General features: G+C 41.3%; 1 protein-coding gene across 2 annotated transcripts in view; it reads right to left on the bottom strand.

Moving 5' to 3' along the window:
- Window positions 1-16,805, bottom strand: part of micu1 (mitochondrial calcium uptake 1) — a 42,137-nt gene extending 25,332 nt beyond the window's left edge. The window contains exons 1-5 of one of the 2 annotated variants that reach the window (XM_042502744.2): window positions 16,648-16,805; window positions 8,758-8,922; window positions 7,345-7,537; window positions 4,267-4,429; window positions 18-61 (exon numbers count right to left, since the gene is read on the bottom strand). In XM_042502744.2, the coding sequence (XP_042358678.1) occupies window positions 18-61; window positions 4,267-4,429; window positions 7,345-7,537; window positions 8,758-8,921 (564 nt within the window). In that variant the 5' untranslated portion in view covers window position 8,922; window positions 16,648-16,805. Of the gene's footprint in view, window positions 1-17; window positions 62-4,266; window positions 4,430-7,344; window positions 7,538-8,757; window positions 8,923-16,647 lie in introns of those variants that run through there. The other variant, XM_088086267.1, reaches the window with a different exon arrangement.
- Window positions 16,806-17,654: the final 849 nt, after the last annotated feature.

Genomic DNA, 17,654 nt, shown 5'->3' with positions numbered 1-17,654 from the left:
AGACGCCCACTTCTTACCTTCCCATCATAGCGCTTCAGGATAAACTGATCCAGGCCAAGATCTGAAAAAGAAAAAGGAGAAAGACAATAAGGATACAGAGACAACCAGATCAGGAGACAAATGTTATAACAAATGAGAAGTGAGGCAGACTAGTTGCACAGCAGGGGCATCAAGATTTATGCCTTGCATGAAGCACAGCAAATGTATTTACTTGGTGTTATTACTGAACCTTTCATAATCACTGACATATGCTCAAGATTAATAATAGTCATTAATAACTAATTTCCATTTTGCAAATTCTTTCAAATAAACAATCATCAGCTTTCAGCTTCGACTCTTCTGATCATCAGTTAGATACAAGTTCCCACCATCAGAGGATGATCAACGATACACAGTGTTTATATCTGTATACATGGCTGCCTGACATGAGTATCTTAAAGTGTTGGGTTGGTTACTTACACATTAAGTTCTGACTCTGAGTTAAGGACACGTATGGATAAGCTGAAAATAAATAGTCTTCACTGTGCACTTGTCTATTGTCCCCATCTGTCTTGCTGTTATTTCTGTGCAACTTTTGTTCATACAAAAAGGCATCAGTTCATTTTGCGGCTGAATACAATTGGGCTCCCTGCCAAAATGATATGAAATGGTATGAAATTACATAAAATATGATTTTCCCCACTTTCTGCTCGACTTAATCAAATATGCTTCAAACATGAGTTATGAGTTTTGCGTGACAAAGATGATCCCACCACCAAACCAATGTAATTCAAAATAATAAACTGTTTCTGTCATTATTTTGCAAACTCTTGTATGAGGCAGTTCTAATCTGTTACCTGAAGCATGATGCGATAAAACACAATATGAAATACTCCCAGAGTTGCGCAGGCTCTTGATATCGCATTCAATGACTAGTAGCACTGACCTCCTGTAGCAGTCTCATTAAATCAGATTAACTTTGAGGGTGATGGTTAGAGTTTAATCTCATTAAACTGACCATGGCTTCATCAGCATTACAGAAAACCTCATCACCTCAGACCTCTGAAAATAGCCTACCACCTTCTTCTGCTGAGTCAATAATCCTTTAACTAACACAATCAGCTGAGATTCCTGATTCAGGGGCTGGACTGCTGGGCTAAAGCTCACATCTCTGAATCAAATACCAGGCAAACAAGGTCAATCCCATCATAAATGCACCTGGAAAAGGCAACCTTGTATTAACCAAATTTGAAAGGACACAACTAGTCTATCCAGTGTACTTTACTATTCCACATTTTCTTTTAAAGGTAATATCATGAAATTAAAATTTCAACTTAACAAGTGTAAAATGAAGGACCACTTGAAATCACCATAAGTATTTGTCTCTTACCACGTTTCCATCAAAATTAGCATGTGTAGACTGTTTTTTTAAACGCAGGTGAACCTGCTAAATATGTCCTTTCTCATTGCCAGTAGCACAGGGCTGTGTTAACGGCTCTGCAGCAGACAAATATTGCTTTCTGTGTGTGTGTGTGTGTGTGTGTGTGTGTGTGTGTGTGTGTGTGTTTTCTGTGTCACATTCAATGTTAACGTTACAGCTCAGTAAACAGCAGGAGGCAGCAAGGAGGACAGTGAAAACTTTACGGTAGTTACTGCAAACAAAATACCATAAACTTGAATATTAAAATATGTAAGTACTCTCTGATGGACAAAATATGTTATTACGTCACAGTTTCTAAATTACCTCAGATTTTACTTGACATTTCTTTACCGATATACCTTGATTTTATAGCCCTCACTTATTGAGCGTGTCTTTCAAACTCAGTGCAGACTAATTTGGAACAACATTTGAGCGCTGCTTGGGCAGAGACAGATGGTATTTTGTGTCAACCTGTCGAAACATCTCACCTGTAAAGGAGCTAAAATTAACACCGAGTGTTGTGTTTCTATCAATGCCGATTGGAGCTTGATCCGATAAATACCCCTGCCTACTGCAGAATCATTTGTGTACGCGTCATTGTTGAATGCCAATTGTAAGCTTTCCCATTACATAAAAAAGCCAGATGTTAGCAGGTCTTTAGAGAAGTGGGAAAGGAGCATCTGTGAGGCTGAACAGTCGGATTTGGAGATGGTATGTTGCCAGGATCCAGCATATGACGTGGGATGCTGTTCACTTGTACTATCTATGTTTCTATATATTCACCTAACCTGTCAAAGCAGACAATTCTAAAAAAAAAAAAAAGGTAGGCTTAAACAATCTTATGACTTTTTTATCAGGTCCATAGCTTATTCATCGTTTGTACAGAGCATCAAAACAACAAAAGCAGACTAATCAGCAGCTGAGACTTTCTCATTATTTTTTAATTGACCAGGGAGTCTGTTAGTTAACCCTTTGGAAGAGAAAGTGAAGTGGCTGCCTGTGAAGCAAATTGCAGTTTCTTTTGTCTTTTTCATCCACTTTGCTGAACCTTCTCTTATCCAACAGAGCTCAGCTCATCATTACTTAAACTCCAGTTTGGAGCAGCTAAAGGCGGGATAAAGAAAGGAAGAGATGGGGAATCATGAAGTGGGTAGGAGAGGTACTGGGTCTAAGAATGGAAGGTTAGCAGGGGCCAAGACAGGGCAAGTCCAGAGCAAGGTTAACAGATTGAAGTGCTGAGGTGAGCAGAAAAGGCAGCGCGGACGTGACAGGCCCAGCTAAGTCCTTATTAAGAATTAACTGCAGGCTTGCCTCCTTTACTGTGGATGAATGTGCAGGATGTAATAGTGTGTCCTTACACACAATAGTGTTTCCTTATACACTTAGCATTCAACCACAAGTATGCTAATATACTTGCGATACGATAAAATGTCACACAAATTTAAACAAATTTTAGCGTTGATTGACAGATATAGACGAGACGGGTGCTGAAACATGTCTATGCCAAGTTAAGCTCCCAGCTTTCCAAACCCTCCCATTGGCTGAAGATCAAATATCTCTCACTGGCTCCATGTGTGACGCCTGAGATCTGCTCTGGTTTGAACCTGTTAATTGATGCGCCAACTGCTGTGTCGCACATCTCCCAGCTCAGCGTGATCGGGCAGTCACACACACACCCCCTGACTGCCTCCCCGCCTCCCCTCATACTTGCGAACATAGTCAGGGGGATCATTATGCCATGGCTGTCATAAGTCCGGAGCTGCCGAGCGTGTGCTAAGTGTCCCTGTAGCTGGATGGAGCACGGAGTGGGGGTTTATGTTAAGTAATGCTCTACCAGTGGAGTAATATGATCTCAGCAAGGTTGCTAGAGAGTATTTGGGGTCAAAATCCTGAAGGAAAAGCAGAATTGCTGCCCCTAGCAGTTGTATGCCTCTGACAACCAGTCACATTACACTTACAGTTTTGCATCCTTGTGTGTGAAAAAAAATGTGTGCTTCCCAAACACCCCCCCCAGCAGCACAGAAAATCTATATAATCAGCACAGTTTCAAGATGGACACCCAAGATTAATGTCACCAAATAAAAATATCTGGCAATTTGTCTCCCCTTCTGTTCCTGAGCTATGGAATTGTATAATGGCCTGAAAAGTGTTTTTTGGAGAACATAATTATCTCACAGTGAGGCTGACCTTTGACCTTTTCCTATTAGACATTTGTATGATATTTTTTCATAGTTAGCATATGAATTCTTGAGTTATGGCCAAAACATGTTTATGAGGTCACAGTGACCTTGACCTTCAACCTCAGAACTCTAATCAGTTCATTCTTGAATCAAAGTGGACATCTGTGCCAAATTTGAGGAAACTCTCTTGAGGCCTTCTTGAGATAATGCATTCACGAAAATGAGACAGATGCAAGGTCACGATGACTTCGTCATTTTACCACCAAAATCAAATCAGTTCACTATTGAATCCAAGTGAACATTTGTGACAGATTAAAAAAAATGCTTCTAGGTTTTCTTATGTTTACAAGAATAAGACAGCAAAGGTCACACTGAGCTTGACCTTTGACTTCCAAATTCTAACTAGTTTATTCTTGAATACGAGTGGACGTTTGTGCCAAATTTGAAGAAATTTCTTCAAGGCCTTTTTGAGATATCACGTTAACAAGAATGAACAGACGTAGGATGGACATCAGAAAACATATTGCCTCCAGCCATGGTTATCACCGGCGGAGAGGCATAATTACTTGACTGTAGAGAAGCAGACTCAAGGAATAAAGAAAACCGAGTGAAAATCATAAATAAAGAACTGGAGCATGCCAGAAGAAGACTAAACAAAGGTGCTGGAAGGAAAGACAAGAGACTCACTCTCAGGCTGCTTCTCGTTAGGTGTGATGGAGCGGATGAAGTCCTGGGGCGTCATGTAAACCTCAGCGTCTCCATGCTCACCGATGACTTTCAGCGTGGCAAAGTAGCGAAAGATCTTGTCTGGAGTCGAGTAGGCTCTAATCCTGTTCTCGTACTCCATCACCTGCCGACCAGACAGGAACCAAAATTAATGACACAAAATTTCACGAATTAGGCACAAGCACCACTAACATACCTAAACATCTACCAAATCAAAGACCCATTGATACTACAACCCTGTGTGAAGCAAGGTAAGTGATCTGAGGGAGAGTTAAGAGAGTGCGGAGAGGGCGAAGGAGTGACCAGAATGAAGAAGCAGGTGGTGGCAGGAAAACAAGTTGACGAGCCTGATGGGGAAGTATATTAACCTCTTGACTCAACTGTCACATAATCAAAACAGGAAATAGTGTATCAGCATCAGTCTGACTGGCTGGTTAACATGAAGGAAAAGCGTAAGGCTGACAGCATGGCTTCAATGACTTACCGAGGTCCAACATTTTTTTAAAACGACAAAAAAATTTAATTTATTCAACTCTGTTACACACATTAGTCACGTCAATGTTTGTCTTGACACTTTTCACCATTTGCTTTTCAGCAGAAAGTTTCAAACAGATGCAGCATAACTGGGAAATTGACAGAGCGGTGTCTGTTTGGGAGCTGTGCTCAACCGCACACTAATCCACACAGACTGTTATTCCATGTGACACTGACGAATTGTGTACACTGCACAAACTCCCTGTGGAAAAAGTAAAATGTGTTTTACAGCCTCAACTTTTTGAAGCCGTTATCCACTTCAATCTGACAACACAAAGTAAGAGAGAGATGCACAGACTTTGATCAAAGTGGATTCTCTTTTTGGGCCTGTAGCTATGTTTATGTGCCTCTGTGTTGGTTCCCTCTCTTTAGCAATCCTTATTGATCTTTAGGGAAATCACCAGGAGCAGATCCCCCCCAGAGGAGGCAACCATCAGTATATGGATGAGAGGTTATAGGACAGCTGCGTTGAAATGCCGTGGAGCCTGACTGATGTAAAGCCCGGGATACACCGTCATCTCTCTCCAGATCTCATCACCTCAGATTTACAGGCTACTGATCTCAGCATCACCCACACTGATGGAGACTCAAGCCCATTCTTCTGAGCTTTCAGCCGTTTATGCCCTGTCTTTCCATTACAAAAATTGCACATATACAACCAGGAGGGTGAAATTCAAGTCACATTAGTTATTTATTCTTTTTTTTTCCCTCAGGTTTTCAAAGATTGTTGTGCAACATCTGAGACAAGAGTGGGAAATCACTTTAAAAGTAAGAAGGTGAAGGCACTGAATTTTAAAGCACACATTAGGGTGAAAATTCCCTCTTGCTGCATAATTTTGAGTTATTATTCAGACAGCCCCCATCAACTCTGAAAAAAAGTAATGACAAAACATATGAAAGGACCAAAAACTAAAATAAATGTCATAAAGCAGGCTTGGCTTTTCAGTACTGTCCAAAAATACAAACACTCTTCTTTCTATTAAACTGATAAGGGGATGCTGAATTGAGGCGAGGTCAGTCTCTGCTGGTGGAACAGGCAGCTGAGCTGAGAAAGATGGAGACTGGGATGGGTGGGGCTAACTTAACAGGACTATAACAGTTCACCAGCAATGGCAGAGAGAGACTGCAGGAAAGAAACAGCATATTTTCCACATATAACTTGGTAAATGGAGGGTTTATTTCAACCAAACCAGAGTTGCTGATTGTTGGACAGTGCAAGACTAACCAAGACGGTTTTGGAAGGTTTTATTTTGTTTCTGTCATGTTTGAATGATGTGTCTTTTATGATGAGTTAACAAGACAAGTTCAGTCTTAGTTCAGTGACTGAGGAAAACGCAGATTCAGAAGATGCATGTTGTAGTTTTCTTCTAAGTAAGGACAATATCTGTAATATTTCCCCTTATTAACATTTTTGTTAATTTACTGGACTAAGAGCTGTTGGAACATAGAAAAGTCACAACTTAAAAACACATCTCCCAGTTGAAACTACGAGGAGGGGGGACGCCACCACCAGGGTTGGAAATTAACCAGCCACTGTTGAGCCACTGAAAAGATCAAATCTAACTGCCACTTATATATTTTACCAGCATTGGAATGGTGGCAGGCTAATTTCCAATCCTGGCCACCACACACACCTGTGCCAGTTATATGCAATCGCTGGTTGTTGGGTACATTGTAGGTGAGACAATGTTGTACCTGCTACAATGACCTCTATTGCCAGCTCATCCTTTTATTTACCATGTACCGTCATATACTGTATGCCCAAGTGAAATGTCAGGAAGGTATGAAAAACCACCTAAGTCCAAATCTTCACCAACATTAAACCATCAATATTTCAGGGCAGTCACAGTCCAAAGCAGTGATGCACAAACTTGGACATTTGCACACATACACACACAATATTTACTTCAGACAGCACGCTTTATCAAACGTAGACTTTATTTGTCATAGTGAGTCAGCTGGCACAAACAACCTATTTTTACCAACGCACTAGTGAATCCTGTGCTGCTAAAAACGGTTTGCTCCCTAGACGTCTATATGCTTTCAGCAGACAGAGGCTGCTGCTGAGTTAAGAGTAACTGCACAATTTTTAAATCTTCACCCAAAAGTCAGATGTACTATTGCATCACATTTTCTTTATAAAAAAATTACATTGAACATTCAAACGTCCTCCTCTTTCCTCCTCCCTGGTCCTCCAACAAAATATATTCAGAACTACAAACTGTGCTGGCATCGCATCAGATATCCTTTGGTCTTCCTCTGCTTGTTCTTTTGTCATCTGCTGCCTAATTAACACCAATAAAATCTTAGGGGTGGTGCATTTTGTTTATGACAACAGTAATGCATGCTGATTACCTCTGTGTGACTCAGTAAAATATTCTGTCAAAAATATACTTGCGTTTGCATATTGGACATTGATTGGGAGGGCGTTCAAAACACCATTCTGGGGGTGAATTAAAATACTGGACTCACTGAACGGCTGAATGTTTATTGCTTATTGATTACCTTGCGGTCACGGAATCCAGAGCGCGGCTTCTTTTTTTTCCCCTCACCACCTTCACTTGCTTCTTCGTCTCCACTGCTGGCCTCCACAGACTTTTCTGACTCTGTCTCAGAATCTGCATCCTTCACGAAATCTGCCCCCTCTCCGGCTGGCTGCTCAGAGTGTCGAACGGAAGGCCCTGCATCCGCATATGCTCTAATTTGCAACAAAGAAACAGATTAGAAACAGATTTACACCTGAGAGTCATTTCTATGTTATTTATAAAGCAGGTTAAGAATTGCAATATCTCTCTGTGCTCTGCTCTAGCATCAAGTAGAACTGGGGAAGTGTGTAGCTGACTATGATTTAGATTGTATGGACTGTGGCTATGATGCTAAACAGTCTAAACAGAGAAAAAGAATGAGAGAGATTATGTACTGTGCTGTGCTTTGCTTGTCTGTGCAATGCGGAGAGGTTCACCGAGGCAAACCCCCACTTGACCATTTTTCTGACTAAATTGAAAATTGGAATAATAATAATAAATAGCTGGGTCTGTCTAGAGCAGGCTGAATAATTCAGTTTAACGAGACACAAGGAGAATGAAGCCTGGGGTGAAGGCCTGGAACAGTCTCGTCCCATCAGTCTCAAATACCCTGAGGCACCATCCATCACTCTGCCTCCTGCAGCACAGTCACTCTGTCCCCATAGAGCCCTCACGTCAACACCCTCTCCAGCACTTCACCCTAACTAAACAACAGCCTCCTTAGTAATGGATAGCGATAAAAACATTGCAACACCCTTGGGGTGGTGGCTTGGCATGTCAACAGAAATGCAGGTAAGCAACTTCATGGGGTGGTTTCCCTTACAGTTGTGTAATGTTGTAGAATTGAAGTTGGCGTGCGCTCAAAAGTCGAACTGCCGTCAAATTCTGCACCGCAAGCAATTCTTAGTTTACTGAATGTAGATCAATGTCTGTCCATTTAATGGGGACCACGCCAGACAAACCAGCTTGCAAGTCATTGTGTTAAAAGAAGCTATCGTCTAAAGAGAGACACAAGTCATCATGTGCCGCTCAAGGGGGATCATCTTTGATGTGGTAGGAAAACAAGAAAAATATAGATGAAAAGAAACGTGGAAAATGAAAACCCAGACTGATAAAAGCAAAACCGTGTTTGGGGGTGGTGAACAATTTGTGTGATACTTTGAAATGTTTCATGGCAAGCAATCAAAGACAAACTTCTCTTTGAAAATTAGACTAACATGTTTTGCAGTTGATGGTTATTTTTATGTGTATGACTGAATTCTTTGTGTTTTCATGTTTGCAAACCAGCTTGCCTTAAAATGCCCCTTGACAAACAAAATCAAGTATTTTTAAATTCAAACAGAAGACCATTATCATGTTTTAGGAGCACACTGGTGCACTACTGGGCCCTTACCTTTTCCAGAGCAGCCCAGTAGTAGCAGACACACCAGTTACTCCAGCCAGGGCTGCCAACATCAGCCTCCTCCGGCCAGACCCTCGCACTGCTCCACTGTGGTAGCGCCGGGACAACTGCACTAGCCCCACAGAAACTGCGGACAATTGCCGCAAGCGGAACATCCTGCAGAGAGAAAAGGAATAAAGATGTGGTGAAACAGCTGAGACTCTTATGGTGGCCTACACAGGGCTTTATTGCACAAAGGAGCACATATCGTCTGAATGTAACATAGAGGCATGCACACTGCTACCACTGTATTAAGCACATTCCTTTTCCAGTCATAAGCCATGGATTTCTTAGGTAAGGATTTGGAGAATCTGACCAAAAAACTAATTAACACTCATCTCAAGAGGCAAAGCTTAGAACAATAGCAGTGCACCTTTGGGATCTGTCCTCATACTGCACTGCAGGCAAGCTGTACCTTCAACAGCCAATGCAGAAATGTCCTGGAATCCTCACACACCTCAATTAATAAACAACAGAGAGCAAGGCTAAAACTAATTGCCACCAGCAAAGCTAAGCTCCAGAACTTCATTTTCAACCAGACTGTTGCTTCGTTCATCTGTGTCATGGAAAGATGATTAACAATTAAGCAAGGGGCTACTGGTGTGTATCCGTAGCTCCCGTGTGTGCAGAAAGCATGGGACAGAGGAGTTCATCCCACTGAGGCCTGACGCTGCCACCTGTCGATATCCTATTAACAATTCAGACACCGATTGTCAAACTGATTGAGTAGATTGACAGAAGAAGAAATGGCATATGCTAATTTGGTGTGTTCGGGAGCCCATGACTGTTGGGACTGAGGGCAACAGCAAGCCTGCATGCGCATTATTTCTATGGAGACTGGTGCTAAAAGACTGGTGCCAAAGATATTATTGACATCAGTAAGAGACAAGCCTATCCAGTGCAACAGAACAACCTGAGCTTCAACTTGAATGAAAGTCGATGATAGCAGAAAAAATCTTCAAGAGGAAAAACCCACTAAATTAAGAATTCCAATACGTTATTTTTATTGCCTAGGAAAGTTCAATCAATATTTGTGAACATGAGCTACTCTCTCTCAAAGGCAGAGAGGAGAGAAGTCTCCAACTTGTGATGTAAACAAGTTTGAGGTCTGCAGCTGCTCTGTAGACAATGAATAAGAACCTGATTTTTTAGACCCACAGTTTTTTTTTCTCATTTATACCCTAATGAGCTTTATTCTATCCTAGTGTTAAAAGCGTTAAAACTGAAAATCTACTTAAATACTTAGCACATTCACCCTGGCTGCTCTCAATGTCATCTATAACATCTTTCCCAAATCACTGTCTATAGAGCAGCTCTTTACTTTATACTTGATGGCATCACCAATTTGAGTTTTATAGCACTCTATTCTTTGGATTTGGGAGAGTTGTTAATGTTTACATATATTTTTGGATTGTCTTGGACCATAGGAATAAAATACATGAATTTTGAAAGTGGACATTGTTCCCTTTTATGCCATTGTACTGTGCCAATGACTGCGCTCATATGCTTAAAAGGAATACATTCCACATTTTGTTTGACCTCTACTTCATGCTCTTATGTGGTCTAAACACACTTGTAAGTTGCTTGGATAAGAGCCTCTGCCAAATGAGTGTGATATAAAGTACCAAACAATTTGAACGAGACGTCCCATCTGTAAATAACTAAAAGAAAAATGAGAGAATTGAAGCCATGAAATAATTTCTCAAATACTGACCATAGATAATCTATTCATGCCAATATGAGATCTGCTTGAAATGTATTTTGAGGTTTTATGTTCACCTGTAAAGACCTTTTCCTCTAAATACAGCTTAAATATACAAGAAGCAGACGGGCAAACAAAAAGCACAGATTTGTTTTTCTTGGTTTGTTTGAGTCCAAGCTGCCAGCTGAGGACCGCCCATCTAGGCTAGTATAATTCATGTCTTCCCGAGCCTTCAAAATATGTCAACTGTGCTGAAATTAATCATTTTCAAAGTGAGAGTTACCCATGATCTGTAAAATCCCCAGTTGGGGGGCTTGGAGCTTGTACAGAAAATAGATTTTTCACAGCTGAGACACACCAATGCTCTCTTTCTTCTCATCAGCCTGTGAGGACTTTTTTTGGCTGAGAAGGGGACACTGGGAATCTAAAAGCTATCTTGAATCAAAAGTAGTATGCCACACCATAGCTACAACTCCCTTATCTGTATCCCTTTGCAGAGTACTGAAAGGGACCTTTTTGGTACAGTTTAGCACCCCAGTACCTTTGGTGGAGACTCTTTTGAATACCTTGCATTTAGGGTTTGGCTATGTGGAGACTATCAAATATTGCAAGATTTTTTATATTGAGTCTCATATCACCATTACGAATCTTCCCAACAACCAACAGGGATCTACAATATCTGATTTCTTGCCGATATCCCATATATAACAACTCATTTTGCCTATAACCAGTATTAATATGTCTTTGCCAATTCCAATACTTCATTTTAAAGCCAATATCCGCCGATATCGACTACATGCAGATAATTTTGTGCATCCTACTAACTTCCCTGACATTCAAATAGAAAAAAAAATTAGGTTGGTTGACTAGTCTAAAAGTAAGAAAACACTCAGAAAACAGTTAGAATTGAGCACAAATTATTCTAAAACGATAAAACAAAAGTCCTTAAAATGCTCGGTATATTACTTGAGCCATTTAAATCATATTTTAAATGCTGCTGAAATCTGTATCACTTTACGCCCAACTTTATGCAAACAATAACAACTCAAATAACCATCCATCCATCCATTTTCTTCCGCTTATCCGGGGTCGGGTCGCGGGGGCAGCAGCCTAAGCAGGGAAACCCAGACTTCCCTCTCCCCGGCCACTTCATCCAGCTCTTCCCGGGGGACCCCGAGGCGTTCCCAGGCCAGCTGAGAGACGTAGTCTCTCCAGCGTGTCCTGGGTCTTCCCCGGGGCCTCCTACCGGTGGGACGTGCCCTGAACACCTCACCAGGGAGGCGTCCTGGAGGCATCCTAATTAGATGCCCGAGCCACCTCATCTGGCTCTTCTCAATGCGGAGGAGCAGCGGCTCTACTCCGAGCTCCTCCCGGATGACCGAGCTTCTCACCCTATCCCTAAGGGAGAGCCCAGCCACCCTACGGAGGAAACTCATTTCGGCCGCTTGTACCCGCGATCTAGTTCTTTCGGTCACTACCCAAAGCTCGTGACCATAGGTGAGGGTAGGAACGAAGATCGACTGGTAAATCGAGAGCTTTGCCTTTCGGCTCAGCTCCCTCTTCACCAAGACAGACCGGTGCAGAGTCCGCATTACTGCAGACGCCACACCGATCCGCCTGTCGATCTCCCGTTCCATCCTTCCCTCACTCGTGAACAAGACCCCGAGGTACTTAAACTCCTCCACTTGGGGCAGGACTTCATCCCCGATCCGGAGGGGGCACGCCACCCTTTTCCGGCTGAGAACCATGGTCTCGGATTTGGAGGTGCTGATTCTCATTCCAGCCGCTTCACACTCGGCTGCGAACCGATCCAGTGAGAGCTGAAGGTCGCGGCCCGATGAAGCCAACAGGACCACATCATCTGCAAAGAGCAGAGACCTAATCCTGAGGTCACCAAACCGGACCCCCTCAACACCCTGGCTGCGCCTAGAAATTCTGTCCATAAAAGTTATGAACAGAATAGGTGACAAAGGGCAGCCCTGGCGGAGTCCAACCCTCACCGGAAACGAGTTCGACTTACTGCCGGCAATGCGGACCAAGCTCCGGCACCGGTCATACAGGGAACGGACAGCCCGTATCAGGGAGTCCGAAACCCCATATTCCCGGAGAACCCCCCACAGGACTCCCCGAGGGACACGGTCGAATGCCTTCTCCAAGTCCACAAAGCACATGTGGACTGGTTGGGCAAACTCCCAAGCACCCTCAAGGATCCTGCCAAGGGTCCAGAGCTGGTCCACAGTTCCACGACCGGGGCGAAAACCGCATTGCTCCTCCTGAATCCGGGGTTCGACTATCCGGCGGACCCTCCTCTCTAGTACCCCCGAATAGACCTTACCAGGGAGGCTGAGGAGTGTGATCCCCCTGTAGTTGGAACACACCCTCCGGTCCCCCTTCTTGAAAAGAGGGACCACCACCCCAGTCTGCCAGTCCAAGGGCACTGCCCCCGATGTCCACGCAATGTTGCAGAGTCGTGTCAGCCACGACAGCCCCACAACATCCAGGGCCTTGAGGAACTCTGGGCGGACCTCGTCCGTGTTCACCAAACAACTCAAATAACATTTTTTAAAATAATATCCTTTACAAAAAAGAAAAAAAAAAAAAACGTGCCTGATTATTACCACAACATTTTCAATAGGTGAATGAAATCACACAAAAATCACACAGACTGGCATTTCTGGAGCTGACTACCAAGGGCAGCAACGTTCAATCAACTAATTGCGCACATCCCTATTCAGGGTATCGATATAACATCAGTATATTACAAAGCTCTACTTGCATTCAAAAACTTACAAATGCAGGAACACACACTCCAATCGACAATGGTTTAAGGAAATTTAGGAACTAGTATGTGATGCTATTACAACAACAAAAGCAAACAATAACAAAGCATTGATGTAAGTGTGATGGAGCTCTTGACTACTGAGGTTTTAGCAATGAGAACAGTACACAACAAAGTACAGAACATTTTGTCACTGCTGGGTAATAGACAGAGAAAATATCACTGGTGATTTTAAGGTCACTGATGGACATCGTTTTGTTCATTTAGGTGTGTTTGGTAAAAGCTTTCCCAAACTGCTTGTGAGAGATGTGCCCTTTAAAAACAGTTATCATCAAGTCATTTGCAGCTACGTTTTCTTGCCTTTGTTCTACATCCATAAAGCAAGGTGCTACGTTATAAGTAGTAACACTGACAAATTTAAAACATCATCCAGCAGTTTATACGTATAATGCCTTGTGGTTGTCAGGGTCTTCTGATCTAACTCTCTTGACAGGTTTTTAGTCATTGTTATCAAGATGAATGATAAATGATTGTCCAAAATTAATCAGCTCGCTGAACGCTACAAAGCATACATCAACCACTACATCAAACCCCTGCCAATTATATTTACCATCCGGTGCTGCCTCCATGTTTGAATAAAACATGAAAGCTGCATCAGCACGTCTCAGGTTGTATCCTTTCACAGTGAGCCAAGTGTTTAGAGACATTCATTTTTCTTATTTTAAAGCATTCAGTCCAGCCAGTCCCACAGCACAATCCAGAATTACATTCAGTCCTTTTAAATCTGGTGACAAGGCACACTGGGACCTGAAAGTGACCTGGGACCTGGTAAATCAATATTGCCTCTGGTCATCAACATTGTCCATCACCTGAAAAGTGACATGTTGAGATGCCCACAAGAGAAACGCAAGTATTTATGTTTTGTGACCACTACTCAATACTTGAATGATCCCATCCTATAAAAACAAAAGGGGACAGAAAAGGAGTGGGCAGTGTCACCTCCACAGCCTGGGGCACTAAAAATAATGTTTAATGCCCTCAGTTGAAACTTGAGATGCGTTCCTCTCAAACAATAGTAAACTCAGCAGTTTCAAAGTGCTAAACTTTGCAGGTCCTCTGTTGCTCAGGGATGTTTTCTGCCTCTGAGCAGTAAATATAAACAGGGAGGATTACTGTCAGGAGTACCAGGAGCACAGATGAAGAAAAGTCTGCATGTCCACTAGGGATGAGGGGAAAAAATTGTTTCAGTATATTGTATCCCAATATGTTGCACGGCAATATTGTATTGATACATGGAAAACATATCAATTATCATTTTATTGCAGATACAAATTAAACTTTTGGTAGACTACTAGCATATTGAAATTAATTTTTTTTTTCAATCCACGACATATATGTAGCTACAGTAAAAATGATTAAAGTGGGATGGACACACTGAAAAATGCATCTTATTAGATAAAAGCACATGTTGAAGTTTTTTTTGTTAATTTGCAATTGAAAAAAGGTAATAAATCCCAGTATATCGTAATATATGTTATCGGAATACTCAGCAATTCCAAAACATTTAAAATCATAAAAGTATTGTATTAGGACCTAAGTACTGTTAGTTTCTGAACTGGGGGGCTTTGGTGATTCATAATCCTCATGTCCACCCCTTGGTTTCCCATGAAAACAACAGCCACCAATTTGTTAAAAAGGGTTGAAAAAACTGCCAGTTTCATTTAAAAAATGCTGTTAAAATTATCATTAAAACCGTGTTTTACTAGCACACTTTTAAGAACTCACTGTATATACTACACATTAACCAAAGTTAACAAAATTCTTGCAGATGCAGGAGCAGCAGCGTAGGTTTGTTTGCTATTTTGTTTTAAGAGTGATGTGCAGCAAGCAAATCCAGTGATGTATACTCATTTCTTGTCCCCATGCAGTGATACAAACACTGAAGCATTTCAAAGACATGCTATATTTAATTTAAATGCACATTTGATATGGCTATTACATTTTTAAATAAGGTATTGGCTATGTCAGTATTTTAATTTTTGTTTACGCAAATAAAAAGTCTATTGGGCCGCTCATATTATTTGCAGTTTTCAAACTTTGTGAAATGATTTCAGCTTGTCTATCAATACATTTTGGACATTTTTGTAACATTTTAACAATATCGTGATAACAATGTGATAATTTTGGTTACTATAATCGTGATATGACAATTTCATACCATCAGATTGAATAGATTTTTAAGCTGGTCTATAAATGGCTTTTGAATTATGACAGCTTTCTTATGAGTTGAATCATTACTTTGAGGTACCATTTTAAAAAAATAAGCAATGTTCATTTAACCATTCTTTGTGATTATTCACAAAAGATTAATCAGAAAGACACCATAAACACTTTATAGACAGAGAATGTACTAATAACCAAAGGTTGGGCAAATTTGCCAGTGTGGTGACTCAAAGGTTACTTAGCCATTCCTCAGTGCCCAACTGGAATATCAAGTGCACACAATGTTAAGACTGTGTTTACTGCAAGTAATTTTGTCAAAAACTAAAGGAATTTTAGCAAACACATACACATAGTAAACTACCATAATTATGACTTGAAAACTTAATTTAATGAGATCCAACAATTCCCTAAAACTGAGGTCCAGAGACACCCAAGGGTCCATCTGCAAAGTTGATAACATTGCCAAGTAAAATGAAGAAAAGTTTAACTTCAGCATAACTGAGCACTACACTAGCATGTCAGAGGGCGATATCATATGATTTATTCCACATAGGTATCCATACAATGTTTAAGAAATATCTTTTCAGACAGACACTATACAAGGACATAAACATTAGTCTTCCGTGTGGGGTGTGGCTGATATGGTCCCCATCAGTTCGTCTGACATCAAAATTTAAGAAGGCAAACATACGTTACAGCTAAACTAGCTAAAAATTAACGTGGCAAACACACAGTGGTTAAAAACACAATATTCATGGGAACATTAGTGCCAAGTTTGACATGTCAGAACAGAAACCTGAACCCCAAAAGTTATTCTCATGACTGACAAGGACCCCAATGTTTGTTTTAAAGCTTAAGTTGACCTCCTCGACAACAGCCGCCTGTGATAAGTGACTGCTAACGAGTTCGTTTTCAACACCAGTCCTCATTTATTTATTTTTTTTTATCAGTTGTTACTGTTAACATGACATGCTCAGCTATCGAGCCCTGCAGTGAGATAATTGTTTCGTAGCGAAGCTAACGCTAGCTAGCAAGCTAACAGTAAACGTTAGCATAAATATCTACCATTAGCTCAGGGAGCCCGTCACACAGCTTCGTTAGAGAGCTGTCTTAGCACACAGGCAGCGCGGTTACTCACGTTATTGGCAACACAAACGTCAGTCAGTCCAAAATGATAGTGTCTTCGGCGTTACAGGGGGACGTTTTCCCCTCTTGTGTCTGCAGAGATGGAGCGCAGCATAAACAGCAGTTCCGTGTTCACCAACAACCGTGCGGACAGCGGGGTGGGGCGTCATATACACACCCCGCCCCATGCAGTGTGGACGGGCTCCGTCCCACCACAGCTGGGGATGCATTAACTGTGGAAGCTGTTTAAAATCAAATGAACAGGACGCATTTTACCGAAGGTCGTAAACAGCTGCATGATATGCTCCTATTCAGCACAGTCTCGTAATACACGAGAAATGCTATCTTAAATTGGACACTGGCAAACAGCTATGTGAGGAAATTTACAATTAAATGTTGGGAAAATGCCCCTTGTTCTCTAGCCTTTATGACTCCAATCTGACTACAAACTGAAATCAAAATAAGAAATGGGAGCAAACTATAAATCAAAGGCTATGGTGATGGCATCAAAGGTCCTTATAGCCTGCTATAAGGCCTGTTACAGGGATGGTATGCCCATTTAAAAAATACAAATGTTATTCCCATTGTCTAAAGCAGTTCAAAAAGATTATGAACAACTCACTCCCAAATAAAAAACTTAATTACTAAAAAAAGAGGGGGAAAAAAGTGATTTCAAAGGGAACCGAGAACCCCATTCATGAGTCCTAAAACCCCCAAATAGATAAACAAATCAGCACCTCTGGTTCACTCATCTCAAAGTCAATGGGTTTTTTAATTGGTAATTGGTTAAAGGCCTGAAATAAGGTCTGTGATTAACAAAAGCTTAAAAGACTTTAACATTATTTTATAAAATATGTCAATTTATACTCCACTTGTGAACTTTGAAGCTTATAAAAAAAAGCTTATTAAAAAAAGACGTTAAATCATGAGACAGTAGTGTAGTATGTTTATATCCTAACATTAGCTTTTCACTTCTGGAGATTACATTTAGGCTTAAAAAATAAGAAAAGGGGCATATAT

This window comes from Plectropomus leopardus, chromosome 13, assembly GCF_026936395.1.
Source record: "Plectropomus leopardus strain MGB_pleo_1.0 chromosome 13, ASM2693639v1, whole genome shotgun sequence".
Classification (NCBI taxonomy): domain Eukaryota; kingdom Metazoa; phylum Chordata; class Actinopteri; order Perciformes; family Serranidae; genus Plectropomus; species Plectropomus leopardus.
This window is presented reverse-complemented; position numbering and strand designations above follow the sequence as displayed.